Source organism: Canis aureus, chromosome 2 (assembly GCF_053574225.1).
Source record: "Canis aureus isolate CA01 chromosome 2, VMU_Caureus_v.1.0, whole genome shotgun sequence".
NCBI lineage: Eukaryota > Metazoa > Chordata > Mammalia > Carnivora > Canidae > Canis > Canis aureus.
This window is the reverse complement of record NC_135612.1, coordinates 70,534,895-70,561,072: the sequence shown is the minus strand read 5'-3', so window position 1 is coordinate 70,561,072 and position 26,178 is coordinate 70,534,895. Positions and strand designations below refer to the sequence as shown.

At 49.5% G+C, this 26,178-nt stretch overlaps 1 protein-coding gene across 1 annotated transcript; it reads left to right on the top strand.

The window, feature by feature from the left end:
- The first annotated feature begins 9,144 nt into the window (after nt 1–9,144).
- On the top strand, nt 9,145–11,414 carry DRD5 (dopamine receptor D5). Its single transcript, XM_077860680.1, has one exon. It carries the CDS (start codon nt 9,435–9,437, stop codon nt 10,857–10,859), a length of 1,425 nt encoding a protein of 474 aa, XP_077716806.1. The 5' UTR covers nt 9,145–9,434; the 3' UTR covers nt 10,860–11,414.
- Nucleotides 11,415–26,178: the final 14,764 nt, after the last annotated feature.

Genomic DNA, 26,178 nt, shown 5'->3' with positions numbered 1-26,178 from the left:
CATGGTGCCTTTACCCTGTGTTTCGTGCCTCACATGAGAGCAGGAAATGGAGCTAATGAGACCCTAGGATTGTCATTGCTGTTTGCCCAGGAAAAGCTGGGCGGCCTGGGCACTGATCGAGTGCCTCCATGTTTCGGTCTCCTCGTCTGCAGAGGGGAGGGAGGAGCAGCCGGCACAGGGTCCTGGCTTTGATGACATGCTCCCCTGAGGCTCGTCCTATCTCTCTGAACCCTGTTCTTGGGGTGCAGGCTCCTCACCTTCTCCTTGCGCAGGTGGTGTTGCAGTTTTCAGGGGGGTGCCCTGTGTCCCCTTGGCTTCTCACTCGTCTCTCCTTGGTGGTCCAGCCCATGGCCACTGGCTTACTTACCATCTAGATGCTGCTGACTCTGAAATGTGCATTTTCAGCCCGACCTCCCAGCTCCCTATGGGTTATTTCCGGCAGCTTAGATGTCCCAGAGGCACATTAAACTGAATGAGTCTGACCCCCAAACTCAAGAGTTCTCAGTCCTCTGGCCAGTTCTCCCTCCTTGTCTTCATCTCCATGGATAGCGCTGGCCTCTACACGCCGACATACAAGGGCTGTCTTTACATGGTCCTTGTGCTTCATCTCCAAGCCACAGCCACACTTGTCACATCTACTCACAAATCTCTCGGCTCCATGTGCTTCTCTCCACTTGCATCCCCTGCCCACTCCGATGCACCATCATCTCCTCTGGGTCTCCTGAAGTAGCCTCCTCGCTCCCTTGCATGTATCCTTGCATGCAAATGTATCCCTGGTCCCTACCAGTCTGCCAGTGCATCCCTGGCCCTACCAGTCTGCCCTCCCTACTACGGCTAGAGCAGTGTTTGAAAAGGGCAAATAAGTTTCTATCCTTCCCCTGTGTAACATCCTCTGATGGCTTCTCGGTGCTTGAGATGAAAAGCAAAATCCCTACCTTGGTCCCCCAGGGGTCCTTGTGGTCTCTGCTGCCCACCTCTCCAGCCTTCCCTTGTGCTTCACTTTCGCTCTGTGCCCCACCACACTGACCAGCTTCTTTAGTTCTTTGGACGTGGCATGTCTCCTCCTGCCTCAGGGCCTTAGCACTTGCTGCTTCCTCTGCCCTTCACTTAGTTAATTCAACTCCTCTGGTAGATCTCCAACCAAACGACAGCTTCTCCGGGAAGTCTTCACTCACCCCTAGGTCAGTTCTGGCATCTGTGTTATGAACGTTCACAACACAAATTAGCTTTTTTTCATCGTGACTATTGCACCTGTTAATTCTACAATTACGTGTGGGATTGTCTGACCACTTACTATAAGCCTCAAGAAGAAGGGACAATGCCTGTTTGAGTCCCCAGCTGTGTCCCCTTTGCCAGCAGAGGAGGAGCTTCATAATAATAGTTGAATGGACAAAGAAATGGATGACGATCTTTTTCTAAAAAAATGTTTTATTTATTTGAGAGAGAGAGAGAAAGAGAGCAAGAGAGCACAAGCAGGGGGAGGGGCAGGGGGAAGGAGAAGCGGATTCCTCGCTGAGCAGGGAGCCTGATGCGGGGCTCCATCCCAGGACCCAGAGATCACGACATGAGCCTGAGCCGAAAGAAGATGCTTAATCCCCTGAGCCACCCAGGTGCCCCATTGATGATCTTTTGAGATAAAAATAGGAACTGAGGGGATCCCTGTGTGGCTCAGCAGTTTAGTGCCTGCGTTCGGCTCAGGGCATGATCCCGGGATCGAGTCCCACATCGGGCTCCCTGCATGGAGCCTGCTTCTCCCTCTGCCTATGTCTCTGCCTCTCTCTGTGTCTCTCATGCATAAATAAATAAAATCTTTTATAAAAAAGGGAACTGGGAGATAGTTTCAATATGGCAGAAAGCTCAGGAAGAAAATGCATGTATTTATTTGGTATTTGCTTGGGCAGGTAAAAAATTATTTCTGTATTTCCTTTTGGAAAAACCTGAATCAACTCAGTGAGGTCTCCTTTCGTAGCATTCTTTCCTTTTTTTTTTTTTAAGATTTTATTTATTTATTCATGAGAGAGAGAGAGGCAGAGACATAGGCAGAGAGAGAAACAGGCTCCATGTGGGGAGCCTGATGAAGGACTTGATCCCAGGACCCCAGGATCATGACCTGCGCCAAAGGCAGATGCTCAACCACTGAGCCACCCAGGTGACACTGCAGCATCCTTTCCTAACTGAGCTCTGAAGGGACTTCCCATGCTCTGGATGGAGAGCTGTGAGGGGGAGTTATAGGGATTGTTCAAGAACACACACTACAAGCTCCCGGGGTTGGGGACTGAGTCCTCATCGGTACAATGTTGACTTGAGCAGGAGCTTCACAAATATTAACTGTGGCACACACTGTTAACTGCCCTCTTAGCGACAATCCTTTGCTTGCTAAGAAAACCCTGATTTTGGTGGGAGAAGCCAAGTGCCCAGTCTTTGGTGATGAATTTTGGTTTGTTTAAGCCAAAGCATGGGCATTCTGTGTCCCTTGGGCTGGTACTTGAAACAGTTTGCAGTCTGCCTTGTAGTCAGGGGCAGCCATGGGGTTTGCTTCTGGCTAACGAGACAAAGGTCCTTCTAGAGTCTTCTTCACTGGTGATAGCTAAGAGACACATTAAGAAAATGCCCCTGATAGCTTCTCCCCATTTTTCTCCTGGAATTTGAACTTGGTCATGAGGCCCAAAGCTGTAATAGCCATCCTGGGACCTTGAGGCTCCAAGGACACAAAACCACAACACTGAGAAAGGCGGAACATGGGGTAAAAAGAATCTGAGTCCTTGGTTGCGTCTGTGCCAGCACCTTGCCTGTTCCCTCTGAATTTCCCATTTATGTTAGAGGATTAAATGTCTTTATTGCATAAAGCCATGAGTAGGCAGGCTTTCTGTTACTCACTACTGAAAGCATTTCTAATCAATATGTTTATTTAAATTTTATTTTTTTAAAAAATAATTTCAAACTTACAGGAGAGTTGTTGGATGATGAACTTTCATATACCCTCCACCAGACCCACTGAATGCTCTTGACCACATTGCTCTCTCTCTCCAACATGGACATGATATGATATGATATGACACACTCATCTCTTCCTGAAGCACTGAAATGCGGTTGCAGGCGTCCTGCTCTTTCCCCCCCTGGTGTTTCAGCTTGTTTTCTTCAAGAACAAGGTGAATAAATTCAGCAAATTTAGGATCGATGCCATACAGTGGTCTCATTGTCAGTAACTATAAATTGTCAATGGTTTAATTGTCAATAATAGTAGAATATACAGTCCACACGATCATTTTGCTGACTGTCCCAATAACATTCTTTGAGGGTCTGTCCCCTGATCCAGCTGGAATGCCTGTGTGTCCCCTCTGACCTGGGACAGCTCCTTGTCTTTTCTTTGTCTGTTGGGACATCAGTACTTTGAAGAGTTCAGGTCAATTGTTGACAGTTCCTCTGTCTGGGCATGTCTGCTGTTTCCTCAGGGCGGCAAGGATACTAGGTAAGGACGCTGTGCCCTGGTGTGTCCCACCAGAGGGTACCTGGTGTCCATCTGTTCTATCCCAGTCATGTTAAGTCTTTACTTGTTAAGGCAGGGCCTGCCAGGTTTCTCAACGATAAAGTTACCACCCTTACATCCCTTCTGTTCCTCTCTAACCTTGTACGAGGTGATGACTTTTGTCTAAATCAGTCATTACCATATGGTTGCAAAATGTGATTTTTAAAAAAATATTTAAAAATATTTAAAAAAGATTTTATTATTATTTATTTATTTCACACACACACACATATATATAGAGAGAAGAGAGTGCAAAAGCAGGGGCAGTGGCGGGCAGTGGGGGGTTGGGTGGGGAAGCAGACTCCCCATGGAGCAGGGAGCCCGATGTAGGGCTGGATCCTAGAACCCTGGGATCATGACCTGAGCTGAAGGCAGATGCTTCACCAACTGAGCCCCCCAGGTGCCCCTAAAATGTGATTTTTTTGTTATTCCTTTGGCAGTAATTGGCATTCTCCTGCCTCTCTCATTCCTTCCTTCCTATTCCTTTTTTATCACCATAGATTCTCATTTTATCAAATAGATTATAATCCATTATTATGGCTTTTAGTTCTGATGCTCATATTGTCCCAAATTTGGCCAGTGAGAGCCCCTTCATATTGGTGGTTGTGTCTTGTTGACACACCTGAATCTCCATGTCTCCTGTGTGTCTGAGCTGGGAGGGAATGGAGACCTAGGGACTGATGCTTGGGTTTGAAGAGGAGGCCTCCAGGTCAGCATCCATGGTCGTGTGCTTGAGGCCACAGGATGGATGTGAGTGGCTCATCTCTACCTTTCTGCCTGAGCTCTGCTGAGCCAAGCTGAGCGCACTGGCAAGGCTGGCCCCTGGGGAGCTCAAGTGTGTCCTGTAACCAAGGACCAAGGCTTGTGTGGTATAAAAGAGTTAAGTCTTTTGATACCAGCTGTGGCAGGAGCACCAAAATCCTGGCTGTCACTCCTGTGGATTTTGCTATTTGTCTCAATGAAGCAAATCCAATTGAAAATAATATCTTCGGAGGAAGGAGGATCAGTGAGTTCAAACAGAAGAATATTTGCTGACTGGCTTAGGGAAACCCCCTTTGTGCTAAAATGTTCTAAGCAAATCCTCTTAGTACAATTTTGCAGGAGCCAAAGGTAGGGGAGGATCCCTTCCTCTGGAGCAGGGCTGTGGCTGGGATGACACAAGAGAGGGAGCTTATCGGCTACCTGCTTGCTTAGAGTCCATGCTGATAAGTCTGGCTTCCCAGGATGATGAGAGATTTCTGGAAAATGTGGGAAAGAGCCTGGGTGAGAGAGGTTGGCCACTGCTCACACGGAACCATCATCCTCAGCAGACAAATGGCTCCAGGAACCCTCCCCGTGAAGACAGGAGAGACACGGGCTATAGCAACCTGGCTGCCTGGCGTTACTTTGCACGCATAGCGTTTTATTGATAGAAAACTCTTGTTTCCAAAAATGATGAGAAACAGTTTTTTTGTGTAACAGAGGGAAAAGCCCTAGAGTTCTGAAGAATCTGCCCTTTCACACATGAAGCTCTGTGCCTCTGAGCCTTTGCGCAAGCTGTTCCTTCTGTTAGGCGTGCCCTCCACCTGGAATGCTGGTGGATTCCATGCACCCTCCAGCTCGGTGTCCTCTCTTCTGTGTGGCCCTTCCCCAAGCCGCCTGCTCAAATGGCCAGACCATCCTCCGAGCTGTGTTTGTTCCTTGCGCTTGGCTGGGCTGTTCCAGTTGCAGGTGACAAGGGAAGCTCAACTCAGGGAAGCGTTCACCAAAGGGTGAGTTACTGGCTTTTGAAGCTGCAAAGACCAGGGTACTAATGGATCTAGAGGCTCTTACTCTTCATCATTCCTTTTCTTCCTCCACCACCTCCTCCTTCCTCCTCCACCTCTCCTCTCCTTCCCCCTCCCTCCTCCTCCAGTCTCATAACTGGTGCCTTATAAGCCGACCCAGGGGTCTGCTGGAGCAGGACTTGCTCAGTCCAGAAGGGTTAGGCCTCTGTGACCTGGGCTATGACTCTCCGCATACTAGGTCCTCAGCAAAGCCCTGCTGAATGAATGAATGAATGAATGAATGAATGGTAGATGGAATTCAGGGAGTCAGAACTGCCTGAAAACAAATGCAATTATGTGTGGTGAGCATGTGTCCCTTACTGTCACAGTGTTGGGCCTGGAGCCCTCTTTTTGCACTCTTCCATCAGTAAAGATTTGCCGAGCACCCACTCCTTGTGTTGGCCTGGGGAATTCAGACATGGATAAGACATGGTTCCTTGGTTTCAGAAGTTCAGAGTCTAGAGGAGCCGGCAGCCCCGTCCATGGCTGGTAACAATACAGCATCATCCTGCTGCATTGCGAGGTATCACAGGGTCCTCTGGAGCTGGGGGGGGGGGGGGTAGGGAGGAGGTGCCTCAGCCCAGAAGCCAGCTAGGCTTCCTGGAGAGCAGCTTCTTAGGTGAGCTGTCAGAGGAGGGAGAGGCCCCGGTGTAGTCCAGCGCTCCAGGCAACTTGCAAAGCCATGATCCATGTGGCCCAGGCTCTCAGCTGTGCTGTGTTCAAGAGAGAATCCCCAAATTCAAATAGTTTTTTTAAGTTCTGTGAAGGCAACAGGCGATCCTCTAAAATTCCCTTCGCCTTTCCTGTGCTCTCTTTCATGCCTCAGCTCTCGCACAAAGGTTCTTGCAAGGCTTCCCCACCCCCCCATCCTCCACCCCTGCCATCCACGGGCTCATTGTTTTGAAGATAAACACAGTGTTTTCCTTCTGGGACCAGTCCCTCCTCCTCTAGCCTCTCAGGTCCGATAGTGTATCCACTTTCTGGCTCCATTACAGAAACCAGGGCAGGAGGCTCCTTGCAGGGCACCCAGGGCACAGCCAGAGGGTGAAGGAAGGGTCTTGCACACCATACGTGTTGGCCTCATCTCCCTTGCCTTCTAACCTACTATTCTTAACCTGTGTCGGAGAGGAGGAAACCGATGCACAGAGAGATAAAAAAACTTGCCCAAGCTCCCACAGCTAGCAAGTGCCTGCTCTTCCTGCCTGTTCTTTCCTTCTGTTTTGCCCTCGGTCCACGCAACTGTGGTTTCAACCCAAAAGGGACTTCCCTAAATATCTTGTCTAGGTCACCCCTCATGATTACACTTTTTCCTTCACAGCACCCGTCACCATTGCAATTGTACATTTATTTGGATAATTCCTTTTTTTTAAAGATTTTATTTATTTATTCATGAGAGACACAGAGAGAGAGAGAGAGAGACAGACAGACAGACAAAGAGAGAGAGAGAGAGAGAGAGGCGGAGACACAGGCAGAGGGAGAAGCAGGTTCCATGCAGGAGCCCGACATGGGACTTGATCCTAGGTCTCCAGGATCAGGCCCTGGACTGAAGGCGGTGCTAAACCGCTGAGCCACCCGGGCTGCCCTATTTGGATAATTCTTGTATTAAAGTCCATCTTCAATACTAGACTATAACCTTGTAGAGGGAAGGGACATTATATTTTTTACCCTCCCTTGTATTCTCAGTGAATAAAACAGCATCTGAGATATAACAGGTGCTCAATAAGCATTTGCCAAATAAAAATATGAGGAATTGAAATTCAAAACTGTTTCCAAAACCCAAGTCCTCTTCTGACATCCTAAGTTGGTGTTCTCCAGGAAGACTGGGATGGGATGGAGGTCACTCCAGGGGGAGGGATTGCTGTAAGACCCACTAGGGAAATGACAATTAGCATTTTTTTGTTTGCTTGCTTGCTTGTGTTTTGTGGTGGTAGTGGCTTGAGTCCAGACTGTATGTGGAGGAGGAGGGGCAGGAGAAGATGTGGAACAAGGGGAAGATGGTTAAAGACTTCAAAGAGCTTACCTGACAGTCTAAGGATCAGGGATGGCAGGGAGATACCGGGGGTTTTCCATCTGGGGAATGACATGATCACAATTACATCTGAGAAGGATCACTCTGCCTGCCACAGAGGATTGGGACAGAAGCTGGAAGCTAGCATAGTGCCACCATAAAACAAGTTAGAGGGGACACAGTCCTGGATGGGACATCTGGAGAGGAGTGGACCTGCCCCTAGGAGATGGGGAGAGAGAGGAGGTAAGTATGACTCTCCAGCTTTAGGTGCAGGACCCTGGACAGATGGTCTTGTTGCCTCCAGCAGCAGAAAGTGCTGAAGGGAGAGAAGACTGGAGGGAGAAGAGGCTGTAGAAGGCCAAGGAGGCTGAGTCTTCAAAGCTGGGACACTTGCAGGTGCAGATGGGAGCTGAGGTGAATGGGGCCTGTGGGTCTGAGTGGGGAGAGAGATTACGGAGGGGATGTGAGAGTCCAGTCCCTGAATCTGGACCTCAGGGCAGGGTGGCTGGATGCCTCAGCCTCTTCTCTCCCTGGCTGTCTTCAGCTGAGCTTAGCTTAACCAGCAGAAACTTGGCCCTTCAGAAGCAGAACTTGTTTGCTGGAGGGAGGAAGCATGTTAAGAGCCTGGAACACTGCTCTCCTCTCCAGGGCTTCCTGCCATTCTTTTCAAAACTTTGGACCACTGGTTCAAGCCTCAATTTTCACTTCTGTCAAGCACTGAGATATTAATCCATCTTTCTCAAGGCTATAAAAGAGAAAGACTGAGGATGTCCAGCAGGGAGGAGGCTTCCAGCTAGCTGGAGCCTCCCTTCCTCCTTCTTGTCTTCTGGGTTCATCCAAAATTATCCCCAAAGGGAAGAAGATCGGGGGTGATGGTGGGCATAAAGACTCTCCCAAGAGGTCAGGTTGAGCCTGAATTTTTATTTTTATTTTTAAAAATTTTTAAAAATTTTTTAAAAGATTTATTTATTTATTTATGATAGACATGAGAGAGAGAGAGAGAGAGAGAGACCAGAGACACAGGAGGAGGGAAAAGCAGGCTCCATGCTGGGAGCCCCACGTGGGACTCGATCCCGGGACTCCAGGATCTCGCCCTGGGCCACAGGCAGGCGCTAAACCGCTGCGCCACCCAGGGATCCCCGGAGCCTGAATTCTTAGAATGGACGAGTGGGGCGGGGATAGTTTAAGAGAAGTGGTTCCTAGGAGACAGGCCTCCTGCATGCTTTTTCCCTAGATGACTGATTTCACTGAACCGGAGAGGAGGAGGAATCATTAGCCCATTTTGTGGGTAAGAAAACCAAGACCCAGGGAAGTTTAGGGCGCTCAAGGTCACACAAGCCAGGAATGAAGTCTCAGTTGGGGGCTTGGGTCTGGGAGAAAGCCAAGGCTGCCCTCTGCCTCACAAACACGCTTTCCCAACCCAGAGGCCAGGGATTTCCTCCATCCCTAGCCCACCTCCCCGTTCCCCAAATGTGTTTGGGGCTAGGGCACCAGGGCTGGGTCGGGGACCTCTTGGTCGCCCCAGGGCGTGTTCTCCCTGGCGCGGGGCGAGGGTTTGGCCCGAAGGTGGCCTCCCACCTTCGGAGTCGCCCCCAGGCTGTGGCGGCGGGCGGAGCGCGGAGTGTGCGCCCCGGCCCAGGTGGGGCTGCTGCGCGGGGGCGCGGGGGCGCGGGGGCGCGGGGGCGCGGGCCCGGGGCGCACACCGGGATGCAGGCAGCGCCGCCGCGCTCGCCCGCCGCGGGTCGCTCCCGGCCCCCGCCCCCTCGGTGCGGGCTGGCTCTCCGCTGCTCCGGCTGCGAACCAGACACAGCCGCAGCCACCGCCGCCCGGCGCGCCCCGGCCGGCCTCCCGCCCCCAGCGCCCGCGCCGGAGGGGCGCAACGCAGCCACCCACCCGGAGGCACCGGAGGCGGCGAGAGGGGACCCCGCGCACTCGGGGCCCGGCGCGGCGCACGGTGAGCGGCCCCCCCGGGGCTCGGGCATCCCTCAGCCGCGGGTCCCGGTGCGCCAGCCTCCGGGTGCCCGATGGGGTCACCCGGGGGGCGCAAGGCCGAAGCTGGGACCGCGCGCAGCCCGCCCCTGACGCCGAGCCCGACATGCTGCCGCCGGGGCGCAACGGCTCCGCGTACCAGGCGCGGTTCGGGCAGCAGCAGCGGGCGCCGCGGGGCGCCGCGGGGGGCGCGGAGGGGGCGGCGCCGCTGGGGCCCGCGCAGGTGGTCACCGCCGGCCTCCTGACCCTGCTCATCGTCTGGACCCTGCTGGGCAACGTGCTGGTGTGCGCGGCCATCGTGCGCAGCCGCCACCTGCGCGCCAAGATGACCAACGTCTTCATCGTGTCTCTGGCCGTGTCCGACCTCTTCGTGGCGCTGCTGGTCATGCCCTGGAAGGCGGTGGCCGAGGTGGCCGGATACTGGCCCTTTGGGGCCTTCTGCGACATCTGGGTGGCCTTCGACATCATGTGCTCCACCGCCTCCATCCTGAACCTGTGCGTCATCAGCGTGGACCGCTACTGGGCCATCTCCAGGCCCTTCCGCTATGAGCGCAAGATGACCCAGCGTGTGGCGTTGGTCATGGTCGGCCTGGCCTGGACCTTGTCCATTCTCATCTCCTTCATCCCGGTTCAACTGCATTGGCACAGGGACAAGGCGGACCCCTGGGGCGGCGTGGAGCCGCCCTCGGTCCTGGCCAACGGGACGCCCTGGGAGGACGCCGGGGAGCCAGAGGCGAGGGCGGAAAACTGTGACTCCAGCCTGAACCGCACATACGCAATCTCCTCGTCGCTCATCAGCTTCTACATCCCCGTGGCCATCATGATCGTGACCTACACGCGCATCTACCGCATCGCCCAGGTGCAGATCCGCAGGATTTCCTCCCTGGAGCGCGCCGCGGAGCACGCGCAGAGCTGCCGCAGCCGCGCAGCCTGTGCCCCTGACACCAGCCTGCGGGCATCCATCAAGAAGGAGACCAAAGTCCTCAAGACCCTGTCGGTGATCATGGGGGTCTTCGTGTGCTGCTGGCTGCCCTTCTTCATCCTTAACTGCATGGTCCCCTTCTGCAGCGGACGCCCCGAGGGTCCTCGGGCGGGCCTCCCCTGCGTCAGCGAGACCACCTTCGACGTCTTCGTCTGGTTCGGCTGGGCCAACTCGTCGCTCAACCCGGTCATCTACGCCTTCAACGCTGACTTCCGGAAGGTGTTTGCGCAGCTGCTGGGGTGCAGCCACCTGTGCGCCCGCACCCCCGTGGAGACAGTGAACATCAGCAATGAGCTCATCTCCTACAACCAGGACACCGTCCTCCACAAGGAGATCGCAGCTGCCTACATCCATATGATCCCCAATGCCGTGACCCCGGGGGACGGGGAGGTGGACAAGCAGGAGGAGAGCCCTTTCGACCGCATGTCCCAGATCTCTCAGGCGTCCCCCGATGGTGACCCTGCTGCCGAGTCCCTCTGGGAGCTGGACTGCGAGGGGGAGATTTCGTTGGGCAAAATAACACCTTTCACCCCAAACGGAATCCATTAAACTGCCTAAGAAGCGCCCCTCCTGGATCTACATAACTGCACAGACACTAACCAGCATGCGGAATACACACTCACAGACACGTCTCCAGTGCTGCTCAGTTGATCACATTTTCTGTGTCTGTGTCTGTAGTCGCCCGTGTGCTGAGAAGCCTCACCAGACTGATTTGCTGTTTGAAGAATTGGCAGAAGTGTTTGACATAAACTCAGTCAAATATACCCCAGTCCAGCAGAAATGGACCAAGGGTTCGGTTAGAGAAGAGAAGGTGGTGTTTGATTAAAAAAAAAAAAAATAGCAGCTGGTCTTTAAAAAATATGCCCTCCCCTCCCTTTTAAACAAATGGATTGATCAGTGACTTATTTTTGTTCAGTTGATTTTTAGACAACAGGTTCTATGTGTGTGTTGCGCTGATGGGGTGTGTGTGTGTGGCTTTCCTGTATCCAGCTTCCTGTGGCCCTTTGTTTATGCAATTTCTGCTCTCTGTGTGTGTCTTTACAACAGCTGAGCAACTCTTTCTGATTTGTTCTGTTGTCTAATAAACACAAAATATGTGGATTATGAGGTGATTATCTTTGCTTTGCCAGATTGGTTTTCAGGATAGTTCCTGGAGAAACCATGAGAGCATCCTTAATATCAGGGTAGATGTTGGCTTGGTCTGGAAGCACATCTTTATTTTCTTTGCAGACAGGTTGTCCTTACAGGTACACACAGGAACAAGGACCGTGAAGAGCTTCCAGTTCCTCAGGTTTTGTTGTGTGTGTGTGCAGTTTTTTTTCTTTTTTTTAGATACACACATCTCAAGTCTGTGCTGAGAGCTGGCTTCAGTGCCACAAAGTATCAAATAGGGACTTCTCCGGTCTGAAATTCTAATATATTTTTTCTCATTTGGAATCTCCTTTTTAAAAATAACATACAAGAATATTCCCATTTCCTAGGCAGATGCTATTAGTTCATTGAAAAGTCATACAGAATAATAGCCAAGTCTTTCTCTGTCTTGAATCTGTAGTGTTTTAGACTTACGTGGCTTTGGTTCCACATTTCTGAAAGGCTCTGAAATGTGTGAGCTGATATGCTTTAAAAAACAAATCTCATTTTTTAAATAGTCATTTTCATTTGTAGACAACAGGAAATGAGAAAACACATTTTAATGAAAATCGAGGAGCCAGAGATGATATTTGAATGAATCAGAAATGGGAAAATCTATTGATTGAGGTGCTCAACAGAAAAAAGAGCCCAATGAATTCCTAGCTTTTGGTTCCTCTCTGAAGCCTGCACAGGAAAGGGGAACCTTTTATTCCAGAACCATTCCAATTGAGAGCATGTTATTACCACTAGATCTAAATGTGAGCATTGTTAATGGAAGCAAATGAGATCTGAATATGTGATGTCTTACAAGTCCCTACTCTGAAGCAGGCTTATCAAGGACAGTTCAATCAATTTTGGTCTCTTAGGGATAATTTTATTGTCAATCTACTGAACAACTGTGTCTAGTTCACCACAAAACGTGCCGTGCTTGACACATAATGGCTAATCCATATTTGTTGAGTGAATACCTCTGGAATGGTGAGGTTGAAACCAAGTCCTATTTGGTACCTTAAGTTTCATTAGTGATTTAGCCAAACTGATAATAGAATCTGAGGTCTGTGCTCAGTTTTTGGCCTCTGGTGAACCTATCACTTGTGTGGACCACTAGGGATACCTCGAGAGGCATGAGAAGTGCCCTGCTCTAGGATTCAGAAGCTGGCTGTGTGACCTTGAGTGACTCCAATCACCTTTCTGGGCCGTACTTTCTGTCTGCCTCTGTAAGTTGAAACACTTCTACTAGAACACTGTTTTTCAAATTGTTCATGATGCAGACATTATGGGTGGGGTCTCGGGTGAAGTAAGCTCAGCAAACCTTGCTCAAATAAGTGTTTTCTCTACAGGGCTTCTTAGAGCTTTTCTGTGCAGTGTGAATCCCCAAGCAGGAAAGAATTCTGCGTTGCTTCCCGATGTCTTTGACCTTGTGAATCCTTGCTTGGTTTAATCCTTACACCCTTCTCTCCGGAGACCACAGTTTCAGGGAACAGTTTGGAAGTCTCTTAAGTAGAGCTAATCTGTTCTAAAGGACCCACTGTTATAAGAAAGCAAGGTTTTGTTTCGTTCTGTTTTGTTTTTGTGGCAAACCTGTTCTAGGCCCCAGTTCCAACAGTTTCCGTGTTAGGAAAATGAGTTATGTGGGGACTTTGAAAATCCCTTCTGCAAAATATCTCTAATCATTTCTTATAATTATTTACATCTACCGTGTGCTGGTCACTGTTCTACGAATGTAGTCACCAATTAGATACTCTGGTGTGTTGAACTTCTGCTTTCATAGGAGGGAGACAAGCGGAGGAACACGACCACACTGTACTGTTCTGCAGTGTGTGCTGTACTGCTTAGACTCTGATATATCGGGTCAGGCAGTGATGATTGATGTGATACCAACAGCACAATGAGTAGGGTGGGGAGCTGCTGTCTTATTTTGGGTGCTGTGTCTCAGAAGAGGCGGTATGCATAGAGACCCAGACAAAGGAGGAGGGTCGGGGGGTGTTAATGTCTAGGAGGAGGAGTGCTTCTGGCACAGGGAATGGGAGTGTGAATGCCTGGAAATGGGACTATACTTGGCACCCCAGGAGAAAATAAAGGTGGTCAGTGTGGCTGGAGGCCCTTGAGAGGCTTATTCTAGGAATGGAATAGCAGCAACGGCAGGTACTATGGGCCGCATTGGGCTCTGGGTACCACGCATGTGCTAATTCATTCATTGCTCACTGCCAGGCAGGCGCCTTTATTACCCCCATTTTACAGACGAGGAAATGATAGCATTAGGAAGCAAAATAATGAGCCCAGGGTTCCATAGCTGGGCTTGAACTTGGGCAGTCTGGCTGTGGAGTCTTTAATCCTCACTGCCCTGCAGTGGTGAGAAGGGCTGCCAGGACATTCCCAGTTAGCAGGTCACTAATGCGGGGATCTGAACATCCCTTGTCCATTTGTTCATTAGCTGGTTACCTGACACTTTCCAGTGACAACTTTCTATGTGTAAGCCAACCTCCGCTGTGCACCTGCTCTGAACACTCTTTCATATTTGGAGGGGAGGCAGCAGAGGGCAGTGGAAAAAAGGAATCTTGTCCTGAGCCCTTATGTGGACAGCCAAGTGCTTTCCTTTACATTTATATATATATTTAATTTAAATTCAATTTGCTAACATATAGTATAACACCTAGTGCTCATCACATCACGTGCCCGCCTTAATGCCCGTCACCCAGCCACCCTAGCCATCCTGATTCTATTTGATCCTCACATTAACCTCACATACTGTCATTTGTCCATTTTACAGATGAGGACACTGAGGCACATAGGGCTTAAGTTGCTTATCCAGGTTATACGACAGTAAGTGGTGGGACAACTGTTTACACTTGGGCTAGTGGTTCTCAGTTGGGGAGATTTTGTTCCCCAGGGGACATTTGGCCATGTCTGGAGACACTTTTGATTGTCACAACCGGGTGTGGGGTGCTCCTGCCATTTAGTGGGAAGAGGCCAAGGCTAAACATCTCACAGCGCACGGGGCAGCCTCCACCACAAGGAATTATCCAGCCCTGAGAGGCCCTGAGCCAGGCTGGTGGATTTGGGTCCCAGCAGTGCACCCACAGAGCCACCACTGCCAGGGCTCTGAAGCTCCACAGCTGCGAGTTCAAATTTCAGCCATTTATTAGATAACTAATAAATATTAGTTACCTAGCATTTATTAGTTATCTAAATTAGGCCCCTCTTCTAGTTTCAGGTTTTGTTGTTTGTTTTTAAGATGTATTTATTTATTGGAGAGAGAGAGAGAGAGTGGGACTGTGGGGGGGAGAGGGAGAGAGAGAGAGAGAGGATCTCTAACTGATCTGCGCTGAGCATGGAGCCCGACGTGGGGCTCAATCCCAGGACCCTGAGATCATGACATGAGCCAAACGCAAGAGTCAGATGCTTAACCTAGTGCACCACCCGAGCAACCCCAGTTTTAGTTTCTCTATCTGAGAAATGGATGCATTAACCCAAAAGGTTGGGATGAGGGTTAAATGAGTGTGTATAACACGGAGCTTATTTTTGTGCTCTTTTTCTTTCTCTTGCTCCTCATTAAAAGAAGTTCAAGGCTTGATACATTTTAAGTAGACTTTGAGGTTCCTAGCTTGGGTTGAACCACATCGTCCTAGAAGCTGAGGCCACCAGAACCGAGATTCATTCTGTCTTGCCCTCAGTCTTCTTGGCTTAGAATAGTGTCTGGTGTGGAGGAGATGCTCTATGGAGCATCCACCTTGGACACACACACACACACACACACACACACACACACGTCTTAGGTGTTACGACTGAGTGAGTATGTAGGTGTTTACGCAGCAAGCCCTGGGTGGGTATTGCCCATTGCAGGGTGGTGGTCCTCAAATTTGGGGCTGATCAAAAGCCTGCAGGACTGAAAGCCCCATAGGGAGTGAGTGTTATCATTGTGCAACACACCTGGGTGCTCTTTTATAACTAGCAAGGTGCCTCCATATTTCCCCCAGAGCTCCACAAATCCCTGGTGAGTCCCTTCCAGCTGACCCAGGACACGGTGGGAGGAGAGATGTCCAGAGACTCATCCAAGGTCACCCAGACAGAGACCTACACTAAATTTGAAGGTGGCCATAATGCCTGCTCCCTACCCACCCCACGGCATGGGAGGAACACGTGGCAACAGGCGAGCAACAAGCACTTCCTTAAAATCCATGCTTCACCACCCTCACCCCCTCCTGGCTATGTGTGATGACAGGAATGACGTGTCCCTGTCACTTGGTCGCAAGTCCTTAGAGTTTGGGTTTGTCTGGTGTTTGCTCCTGCACAGATTCCACTATGACCTTGGGGCAGGAATCCCACTGAAGCAATGCCGTGTCCCTCCCAGAGCATCATCTTGGGGCACATGCTGTCAATTCCCACCACTGGCAGTGTCCCTTGTGACCACAGGGCTATGGCAGTGTCTGCTGTAAAGGTACTTGATACTTGATACAAAGATACTTGACAAGTATCCCTTGGAGAGACACTTTGAAACTATGAAAACACCCCCTCATTCCTCAAGCTTTTACCCACTGGTTTTAGCATCTATTAATGATCCTTCCCTGAATCAATCATTGTTGTGATTGCCAGACGGTGTGTGCAGAAAAAGTCCATCATTGTTTTACTGTTGGTTTTTTTTACTGTAAGTTAGAGTATTTATTTATTTTTTAATTTATACCTGTGTAGACTCGTGGACTCCTAGATTTTATAATAGGTTATAATCCTTTCCTCTCCATAGAGACAGAGACACCGGCAGAGGGAGAAGCAGGCCCCCTGGGGGGAACCCGATACAGGACTCGATCCCAGGACCCCAGGATCAGGACCTGAGCCAAAGGCAGACGCTCAGCCGCTGAGCCACCCAGATCCCCCGGTGTCCTTTTGAGATATTGCCATTAGTCCTTGGGCAGTTTGCTGTTTTTTGGCCCAAACACTCCAGACTGATCCTGTATATTTCCTGCCTGAGCTCTGGAATCAACCATTTCTTTAAGGAGTTTCAGTTCCTTTTAACAGAGAATGATATTTAGGAATCAAGATTTGGGCACTGGGGTGTTACTGCTACTGAGGCAGTTGGTTTCTAGGCGCCCTCAAAGGACAGAGCTGGGAAGTAGATATAGGTATATACACGCACACGTGTACTCCTATGTGCATACACGCATACCCATAAGCGTCTCTCCATTTCTATACCTTGCTACGTACATGCATTAAGTCCCATGGGTTTATTCTGATACCTTGTGGACATATTTTGAAATCATCACTCCCATTCAAATTCTGACTCACTAACTTCTCACTTCATGAGGTCTGGAGGTCAAAGAGATCAAGTTACCTGCCAAGGTTTTGTTTTGTTTTTCCATATTAAAAAAGGGGATTAGTAACTGGACTTACCTTGCAGTCGACTGGCAGGGTTCTGTGATATGATGCAAGCAGAATGGAAGGCCATGTCGACAGTGAGAATCTGAACACTATCAACTCTGCGATTGTATCCACAAGACTGGAAAGCAGGGCAGGCCTCTCTGTGTCCATGCAGCAGTCCTATGCTTGCTCCATTTTTGGATGCTCCATTCTAGAAACCAGGAGCTCAGGAGCCAATATCCAGAGAGGGATGGATTGGGTCAACAGCAAATCAGACTCAGCCACAACTGGACCAAGAAGAATCAGGGCAAGATGTCAAGTGTGATAAGGGGAGAAATGGTTGAGACCAGAGGGGGATATTTAGAAGAGAATGTTCCTGAGCTCTTACGGGACCCCTTGAAGTTTTAGCCCACTTTGGGGGAGGACTCAAAGGAAGCATGGCCCTGCCCACTCACAGCGGGGACAGAGCCATCAGACTTTTGCTTTGACACTGTTAAGGAGATGCCATTTTGCCATTCCCAATTTGGGGCCTGGGGACGCATGTGTCCCGTTTGTAAGGATATGAACACAATACTGGGCTCAGGGAAACATCGAGAACATTGTTTTCTGGACAGAAATGGCCACCATTGTTTCTTTTCTTTAGCAATGTTTTAGGTACTTTCAGCAAATTTGAAAGCTGATTGATCAAAACTCATTTTGTCTCCTTCCTGCATTGTGTGCATGTGGAAACTAGGCCCAGAGAAGCTGAGGGACTGGTCCAAGAAGCCCAGCAAGGTCGTAGGAATCTAGAACCCAGGTCTCCAGGCCCCCGGATCAGTGCTCCTTCCACAGCCATTTGCACCTTTCATTGGGAGGCAGAAGGTGCTTCCTGTTCTCAGAAAGGTTTTTCCAAAGGTGATCACGGTGCAAAAAAGTCCACGGCCAATTGTCCTTTCTATATAAAATAAGTTGATGAGATTTATTCTTTTCCTACCTTCTCCCCCGATAAGATGGAGTATTGCTAGTTGTTTGTGGATGAACTACAGATGCTCAGGGATTTTTAGGACCCTGATTAGTTCTTTTTGAAAGGAGTTGAGAATGGTCATTTAGCGCTGAGAAACCGTAGGTGGCAGGGGCAGGGTGAGAGTGAGGGGGTAAGGGTGGGGGGTATGGGCATCTGAAAGGCCTGTTCTTTGTCTTGTTATTTCATGAGAGAGAGCAGTGAAGTGAAGTGAAGTGGCAGGAAGCCATTGTCAAAGAAGAGAAGAGGACTTTACAAATGAAATGAGGGCCCCTGGTGGCTCAGTCAGTGAAGCGTCCTCTGCCTTCGGCTCAGGTCATGATCATGGGGTCCTGGGATCAAATCCTGCATCGAGCTCCTTGCTCCGTGGGGAGTCTGCGTCTCCCTCTGCCCCTCCCCCGGCTCATGTGTCTGTCTCAAAAATAAATAAATAAAATCTTTAAAAAGAAATGAAATGAATACAAGCTCAGAGGCACTGGGTCTCCGTTACTGCGGTGCCCTCCTGCAGGGAGAGGGGCTGCAGCCTACAGCTGTAAGTGCCTCTCTGTCCCCTTCCCCCTGCCCCTCCCCTTCAGTATAATAATTTGGCACGAAGAAAGAGCACCACGTCAGGAAGCAGGAGGTTTGGGTTCAAGTCCCAGCTGTGGGATTTTAGGTAAATGATCCAATATCTCTGAGTCGGCGTTCCTCATCTCAAATAATGAAAACCATCGGGCAGCCCGGGTGGCTCAGCGGTTTAGTGCCACCTTCAGCCCAGGGCCTGATCCTGGAGACCCGGGGTCGAGTCCCACGTCTGGCTCCCTGCATGGAGCCTGCTTCTCTCTCTGCCTGTGTCTCGCCTCTCTCTCTCTCTCTCTCTCTCTCTCATGAATAAATAAATAAAGTCTTAAAAAAAAAAACCCATCATGCTTCCATCACAGGGTCATTATGAAGGTAAAAAAGCCTCATTTACTCGACTTCACTCCAGGTCAGATGGCACATGGGGGTTTGTACAGAGTGGTCTCGCTGATCCTTCATAGCAGCCTTATAAGTGCGACAGCCCCTTCCCATTGCACAGCTAAGGATGCTGGGGTTCAGCGAAGTCATGTTACTCGCTCTAGATGACACAGCTAAGAAGTGTCTGTGTGGCTCGCCACTGCTCCCCCATGGAAAGAATGCGAGGACGATAACTTGCCAGCCAAACAGAATAAACCAGGGGCTCCAAAGATGTATGAATTGCCCACTCTGTGCCCAGGAGTAAAGGTGGACTGGCATCATGGTCTCTGCTTCCATGACCTGCTATCATAGTCTGTGCAGGTGCCCAAGGCCATCCAAGTGGGGGTGAGGACCAGAGGTCTGGGTCTGGGACCTCCACCCCCCAAGACAGTCGCCAGTGCTGCCTGACTACTGAATCAGTGCCAGGCACTGTGCCCAGGGCTTCTGGGTATGAGCCAGTGAGTCCTTGCGCCAGCTGGGGCTCTGAGACAGGTGCTCCCAGCATCCCTGCTGTGCAGCGCAGTCCAGAAATTCGCTTCACTGCCACCCAAAGCCAAGGCTGGAGCCTCACGGAGAATGGCTCCCTCGGGGCCTGGGTTCTCCTGCCTGGTGATTCGGAGACCCTCCTGGCTCCTCCAGGGTCAACTTTCAGTGTGAGTTCCTCTGTGCCTTTGTTTTGCTTCTCTTGATCTTAGGCACTCCGCAGGTGTCTGAAATTTTCTCCCTGAGAGTCCAAAAGCATTTTGTGATGGGTGGGTTGACGGATCCTCAGGAGAATGCCTTTGCATACAAATAGGAGGGACTCCCCCTTGACTCCTGATTGCCAGATGCCAGGGAAGGGTTTGCTGGTCCAGAAAGGGGGGAGGGACGCATTGATCTGGTCGGAGCACAGGCCCCTAGTTCCCAGTCATGTTTCCCCACACAAGCACAGGGCACCTTCACGCTCCATGTCCATGGAGTACCTCGGGGCGCCGGAGAACACCCAGAGCAGAGGGTTACGAGAACAGTGGTTTGTTCTGTGCTTGCTACATGCTAAACATTTTATAAACATTAACTCACTTAATGATCACAAAAGACCCAGGAGGTAGGTACAGTTAATGCCACCATTTATGAATGACAAAATTGAGGAAGAGAGAGGTCCAGTGACTTGTCCAAGGTCACACAGCGAGTATGGGCAGATCTGAAATTCAGATCTGGGCAGTAAGGCTCGGAGCCCACTCTCCCCACTAAATACTCTGCCTCATGTGGCTGCGTGGCTAATGCTCCCTTAGCCCTGAAGGCTGGGGGCTAGGGGAGTGCCCCGAGATATCCCATCCAGAGACGTCAATCCATCCCTATCTTTTTCTTGAACACTACCTCAACAATTGTTTGAGGTGACAAAGAGCTGTTTCCTGACCTTGACATTGTCACCTGTAGTTGTTCCCAGACCATTCCCATTCCCCACAGCCATGCCTTCCTCCAGCAACCTTGGCCAGGGGTTCTAAAGAACATGGGGTCCTGGTTAACCTGGAGGCAGGAAGTGAAGAGGAATAATATGAATGGGGTTGACCAGGTACCTCAGTGGAATATGTGTCACACAGGAGGCAAGAGATCCAAACTCTGACGTGGGTGTTCAGTCCCCAACAACATCTGCCCCACCTGCTATCATGTTTAGGGAACTTTTGACAGATCAATGATTTTATTGCACACATAAGAGGCAGGTCTCTGTGGGAAAGGTGGCACATGGACATAAATTCATACTGGTGTGCAAGTGATCGCTTCCACCCCCGGTCATCCCTCTAATTTGTTGACTAGCGAGGGACGCCTGGGTGGTTCAGCAGTTGAGCATCTACCTTTGGTTCAGGGCATGATCCCAGGATCCTGGGATCGAGTCCTGTATTGGGCTCCCTATGGGGAGCCTGCTTCTCCCTCTGCCTAAGTCTCTGCCTCTCTCTGTGTGTCTCTCATGAATAAACAAATAAAATCTTAACAAAATTTTTTTGTTGATTAGTCCTGGGTGCTAGGGTTGTGAGCTGGGCCCCAGGATTGCCCAGGTGGGCAGGATACAGGCTGTGTGGAGCTCGGGGGGAAGAAGTGTGGCTTAAGTCCATTAACTGTGGTACAGGTTGAAAGCTCTCCATGCAGTGAGACAGTGAGAAAAAGCACAGGGATAATTCAAAGAGGGTGAGTTCCCATCTAGAGGGAGCATCAGGAAATATCGTGTAGCTAACATAGCACCTAAATGAGCCCATGATAGGCCGGTAACAGGAGAGAAGGTGGGGAAAAGCAACATGAGAAGATGGAAGAGCATTTCCAAAGAGCAAAGATAAACAGATATTTTGTCCCTACCATTGGACACTGATGAAGATGCTGTGGCTCTAGAAACAAACATTTTAACCATAAGTCTATCAACATTGGCAAATTTTCCCCTAGCAAGTATTTTCTAGAGGAAAATGCACTGAACAAATTAAATGCATCGATCATTTTTCTCTTTGGCACAAGGAAGCCATTTACAGCTACTTTCCGTGTTCTTGTTTTAATCTTACTAAATTTGTTTTTATTGAATCAATTATTTTCCTCAAAAACTTCACAGTGAAGATGTCATTTATTCATCAGCTTCTTTTCTCCATATCAAATTTCACCGATATCTTCTGCCACTGTGTTTTCTGTTTGGGGGAAGGGTGTTATTTTTAGCAATTTACCACTTCATTGTGTGATTGCCAGGTTTGTTATTCATTGATGATTTCTATCAGCAATATTCAGTATGAATCAGAATAAAAACTGGGAATTTGGGGGATGCCTGGGTGGCTCAGTGGTTGTCTGCCTTTGGCTCAGGTCGCCATCCTGGGGTCCTGGGATCGAGTTCCGCATTGGGCTCCCTTGGGAAGCCTGCTTCTCCCTCTGCCTCTGTCTCTGCTCTCTCTCTGTGTGTCTCTCATGAATAAATAAATGAAATCTTAAAAAAATTGGTAATTTGGATTTATCATTTAGCCAACTGATGAGAAATTTGTGATCAAATCTCAGACAACCCAGAATTGGCATATTTTCTTGGAGTGGTCAATTCCACTGCTAATTTGGTTCTTTTAAATACTTTCCATCAGATTGAAGATTGTGTGCTAACTGGGTCTAATGTCTCTCTCTAGCTTGCTGGCTATAGATCTTGAGACTCTTCAGCCTCCATGGTTGCATGAACCAATTCCTTCTAACAAATCTCTTTTCACACACACACACACACACACACACACACCCTACTGAGTCTGTTTCTTTGGAGAACCCTGACTGATACAGTCTCTGACTGGCTAGCAGGCTTAACAGGTGGACCTAGTACAATGAGAACTGGGTAGGTTTAGAGACTCATTCTAGAAGTTCAGGGGTAAGGTGGGTGGCCAGCAATTCAGCAGCTGGCATGAGAGTTTCTCATTATGGGATCTGAGAATCCAGGGATAGAGTCTCTTCCTGAAGGTCTAGTGGGGTTATCTGGAACTTTGTCCTCAGGAAGCAAGACCCTGGCTGACACTGGGCTGGGAAATGGGGCTCAGGGGGTGAGGTGTCTCATCAGCACAATGCAGGAAGGGCAGCAGAAGTACCAAATGGGTGGGGTTCAGTGTCTGGGGGTTCAGGGCAAAGCCCCAGGCTGACCGATATAGAGATTAATTTATTAATTTGTTGACTCATTACAGGAGGCAGCGTGGTATAGGGGTTATGCCACTCAGGCTCTGGAGTTGGGTTGTTAGTTTGGAATTCCCACTTACTAGCTATATGATCCTAGGGGTAACTTATGCCTAAGTTCCCCATTTGTTGAGGGGGGATAATTACAATACCACCCCATGTAATGCTGTAAGGATTAGATGGGATACTCTGTATAAAGCCCTTAGAATAATACCTGGCACATTGTTAGTACTGACTTAACTTTATATAACATGTTAGGCTTTGTTGTGATAATGCTGTGTAACAAACAGTCCCCAAATCTCAGTGCTAACAAATTGTTACTTCTCACATTCATGGATGAACTAGGCTCTAGTTCTGACCCTACAGGGCTTTCCTAGATTCTGATGGGCCTGGGTCCAGGCTGTGAGTTGGGTTCACGCCTCCTTCACTTGGCTTTCACTAGAAGACCCAGGAAAAGGGCAGCAGCTGTCTGAGACATGCTTATCCCATTTTGGAGGACAGAGTCACACGGGGCCACATCAAACCAAGCAAGGACATTTGATACCTCTGCAGAGATGTAGTATCACTAAGTTTACTCACACTCCAGTAGCCAAAGCAACAGCACACAGCCAAACCCAAGAGCAGTGGGGTGAGAGGCATACCGCCCTCATGGGGGCAGGGGAGCTAGTGGGAGCCGAATAATAATAGAGTCTACAAGAATACAGTTTCTCACAGTAACATTTCCTGGGTTCCTAACAGCTCCCAGGATGTGTTCCAAGCTCTAGGGATTCAGAAGTGAGTCAAATAGGGACCTGCCCTCAAGGGTACTCTCACTACACCAGCAAGAGCTGGCACAGGAGGTCATGGGAGGTTCCTAGCAGAACTTAACCCCTCCTGGGGGCCAGCAAGAACTACTTAAATTCCCAGATCTCTGTAAACTAGATATCACCAGCCTCATTTTACACATAAGGAGGCTCAGGGAGTTAAGTCAACTTGGTCCTGTAGCCAGAAAATGGCAGAGCCTGGATCGACACCCTGCTGTGACTGTCCCAATCACATGCTCTTGGCATGACAGCTCTGAACTCAAGTGTGAAGGTAGGGACAGCAGGACCACGACGAGGACTAGCCGAAACTCCTGATTCTGGTAGGAGTTGGTGGGCAGGCATGTGAGCTCCAGCAGGGACATCTGCAAACCTAGATCTTCCCAGCTGGACTAGTGACTTCAACCATCTGAAGGGCGGATTCAAATCATCAACTGCCAGTCCAGTGAATTGTCCAGAGGCTGCTTTCCACATCACCCATCCCATTGTTCCCTCCTGGAAAACATCTTTGATTCCCTGGAGTTTTGCCTGCCTTGTCTGTCCACAGTGCTGGGCACTATCTGCCAGGCGATGTCTCCGCTGTTATTCTATATTCATGTGTATCCAGGGCATCACTGCTCACAGAAAGCCTGTGTTCTTCAGCTTCACCTCCATGGTCCCCAGAGTGTCAGCCCAGGGAGGGGTACCGAGAGGCGGTTGAGCAGAAGTGTATGGAATGGGTGTATGAATGGCTGCATCAATAGAGGCTGCTGAGAGCTCAGGAAGGGGAGTGGATGAGGTTTATGCTTGTCCCTGTCCCCGCTCTGTCCTCTGGAGGACCTTCAGCCAGGACGGGTCTGGCTCACACACACACACACCAGCGTATCTTGGGATGCAGGTGCAGGCACCCCTGGAGTACCCTTGTGTCTACCAGCGAACAGTGGCCGTGCAATCCCACTGTCTTGTAACTTCTGAGAAGTAGGCCTGAGGTTGTGATAGTTGTATTTGCTGTGTTCCATCAGGTGGCTTTGGGCTTCTATCAGGTCACCCAAATACTCCTCTTATGCAGAAGTGCCTGGCCCCCTGAACCGGAAGTGGCACCTTCCCCATCAGCCTAGAGTGTTTGTGCAGTCACGGCCACGCATCCCAACACCCACTACAATCAGAGCCTGCCAAGAAGCCTCATTTTCTCTGTGGGTTATTTATAACCAAATCATAGTGGGAATCATTATGTAAAGAGGGCTATTTCCTCCCCCGGGGTTGTCAATCTCTCATTTCATGGAAGGCTCTGCCTGCAGTGATCAGACTTAATGAATGGGCTTGTGAATTGGAAAGTACTCACAGCAGAGGAGCTTTGTTACTCTTATCTTTAAGAGAAAAAGAGCCCCGAAGATAAGGGAGCCTTAGGGATTTTCTAGTCTAACCTTCCAGCTTTACAGATGGAAAAACTTGAGGATCACAGGAGGGAAGCTAATTGTTTAAGCTGAATAGTTACAGAAAGGGCCAGGGCCTGGAGACCTCTTTGTTCTAATTCATGATTAATCACTTACAATATGAGTGATTCTGAGCCAAGTCCCTGATGGTTCTGAGCCCAAGTTTTCCCTTCTGGAAGGCGGGGAGGCTGACATCGATTCTGTGATGGTTGGAGATACTGTGTATAAGCATCTGGCCCTAGTAGATGCTACAGTGATGGCACAGCAAACAAGTTAGTGCCAGAATGTCTCTTCCCATCACCCCACGTTGCTTTAACCAAAGTAACGACACTAACAGCAAAACCAGAGTATATTCCCCTCATACACCAGGAGCTTTCAATGGGGAGAACACCTCCCATAGAGAATTTTGAATATTGTATTAGTGTACCCAGACTGCAGAGCTGCATTCTACAACAGTAGACTGTGTGGCATCGTCTCGGGCGCCAGTTGGTGGGCAAAAAAGAAGTTGTCACCGGGGAGCTAATGTGTGTCATGCAGCAGAAAAATAGTTGGTAAAACTGCTGTCTGATTAACAGGGATGTGGATGATGTGTCGAAGGAGCATATGGGGCTTTGGAGGGAGGAGAGGTTGAGAAACAGAATGCCTGCCCCATGTCCTTACTGCCACTGTAGGGAAGAAATGAGCTCAGAAAAAAAAAGGGCTAATCTGAAAGCAGGTTTGAACAGGAATGGAGAGTGCTGGAAATTCTGGGGCTCAAGGGTTGGAAGGCAAAGCTGCTTGTCATCTCCAAACGTAGAAGGTCCTAGATACAAATGCCAATTAGAAATCACGGCTAAGGCCAAATCAAGGGTGCAGCTGTCATGGTTTTTGTTAAATTGTTGACCCAATTAAGTTACTAGGTACTACATCCTTCAAGTGGACAAAATAGAGAGAGAAGAAGAACAGTGGGCTCCGCCTGAGAAGCTGGAGAGCCTGAGTGCTCACAGTTAAGTCAAGAGAGGGAGAGGAGTGTATCTGAAAGGATCATGGTATGGTTATTGCCTCTTGGAATAAAGTAATAAAACACCCGTGAAGCTTTTGAGAGAGTTCCGCTTTCATAGGAGCTCTAAACCCTATGCTTTTCAAGACTAAAATGGACCCTTGGGCCTCCTCAGTTCTACATGCAGAAAGCAGGCTAAGGACGAAGCGCAGTCCCTGAATTGGAGTACTCTCCAATGACTTATTTGGGAGGAAAACAGGATTTTCCAAAATGTAGAGTGAAGGGCCATGGAAAACCAGTGGTCTGGAAGCTACTGCTGAGGAGCAGAACCAGGGCATCTTCAGGAAGCATTTTGCTTTTCAAGGTGGGGCCCTCAACATCTGCCCAGCCCAATTTCAGAACAGCTGTAGGCTTGGGACAGCTGTGTGCCTCCTGGTCTTCCTTGGCATGGCTGAGTGTCTACTGCTGCTGTCTTGTCCCAGTGACTCATGAGGAATTGATCTTCTGGGGTCCTTGGCCTTCTTAACCTCAAGGTTGCAGCTGCTGCAATTGCTGGTCTCATTTTTGTACT

Coding starts and splice junctions, on each gene's coding strand:
- DRD5 (XM_077860680.1), top strand. CDS start 9,435: ATGCTGCCGCCGGGGCGCAACGGCTCCGCGTACCAGGCGCGGTTCGGG.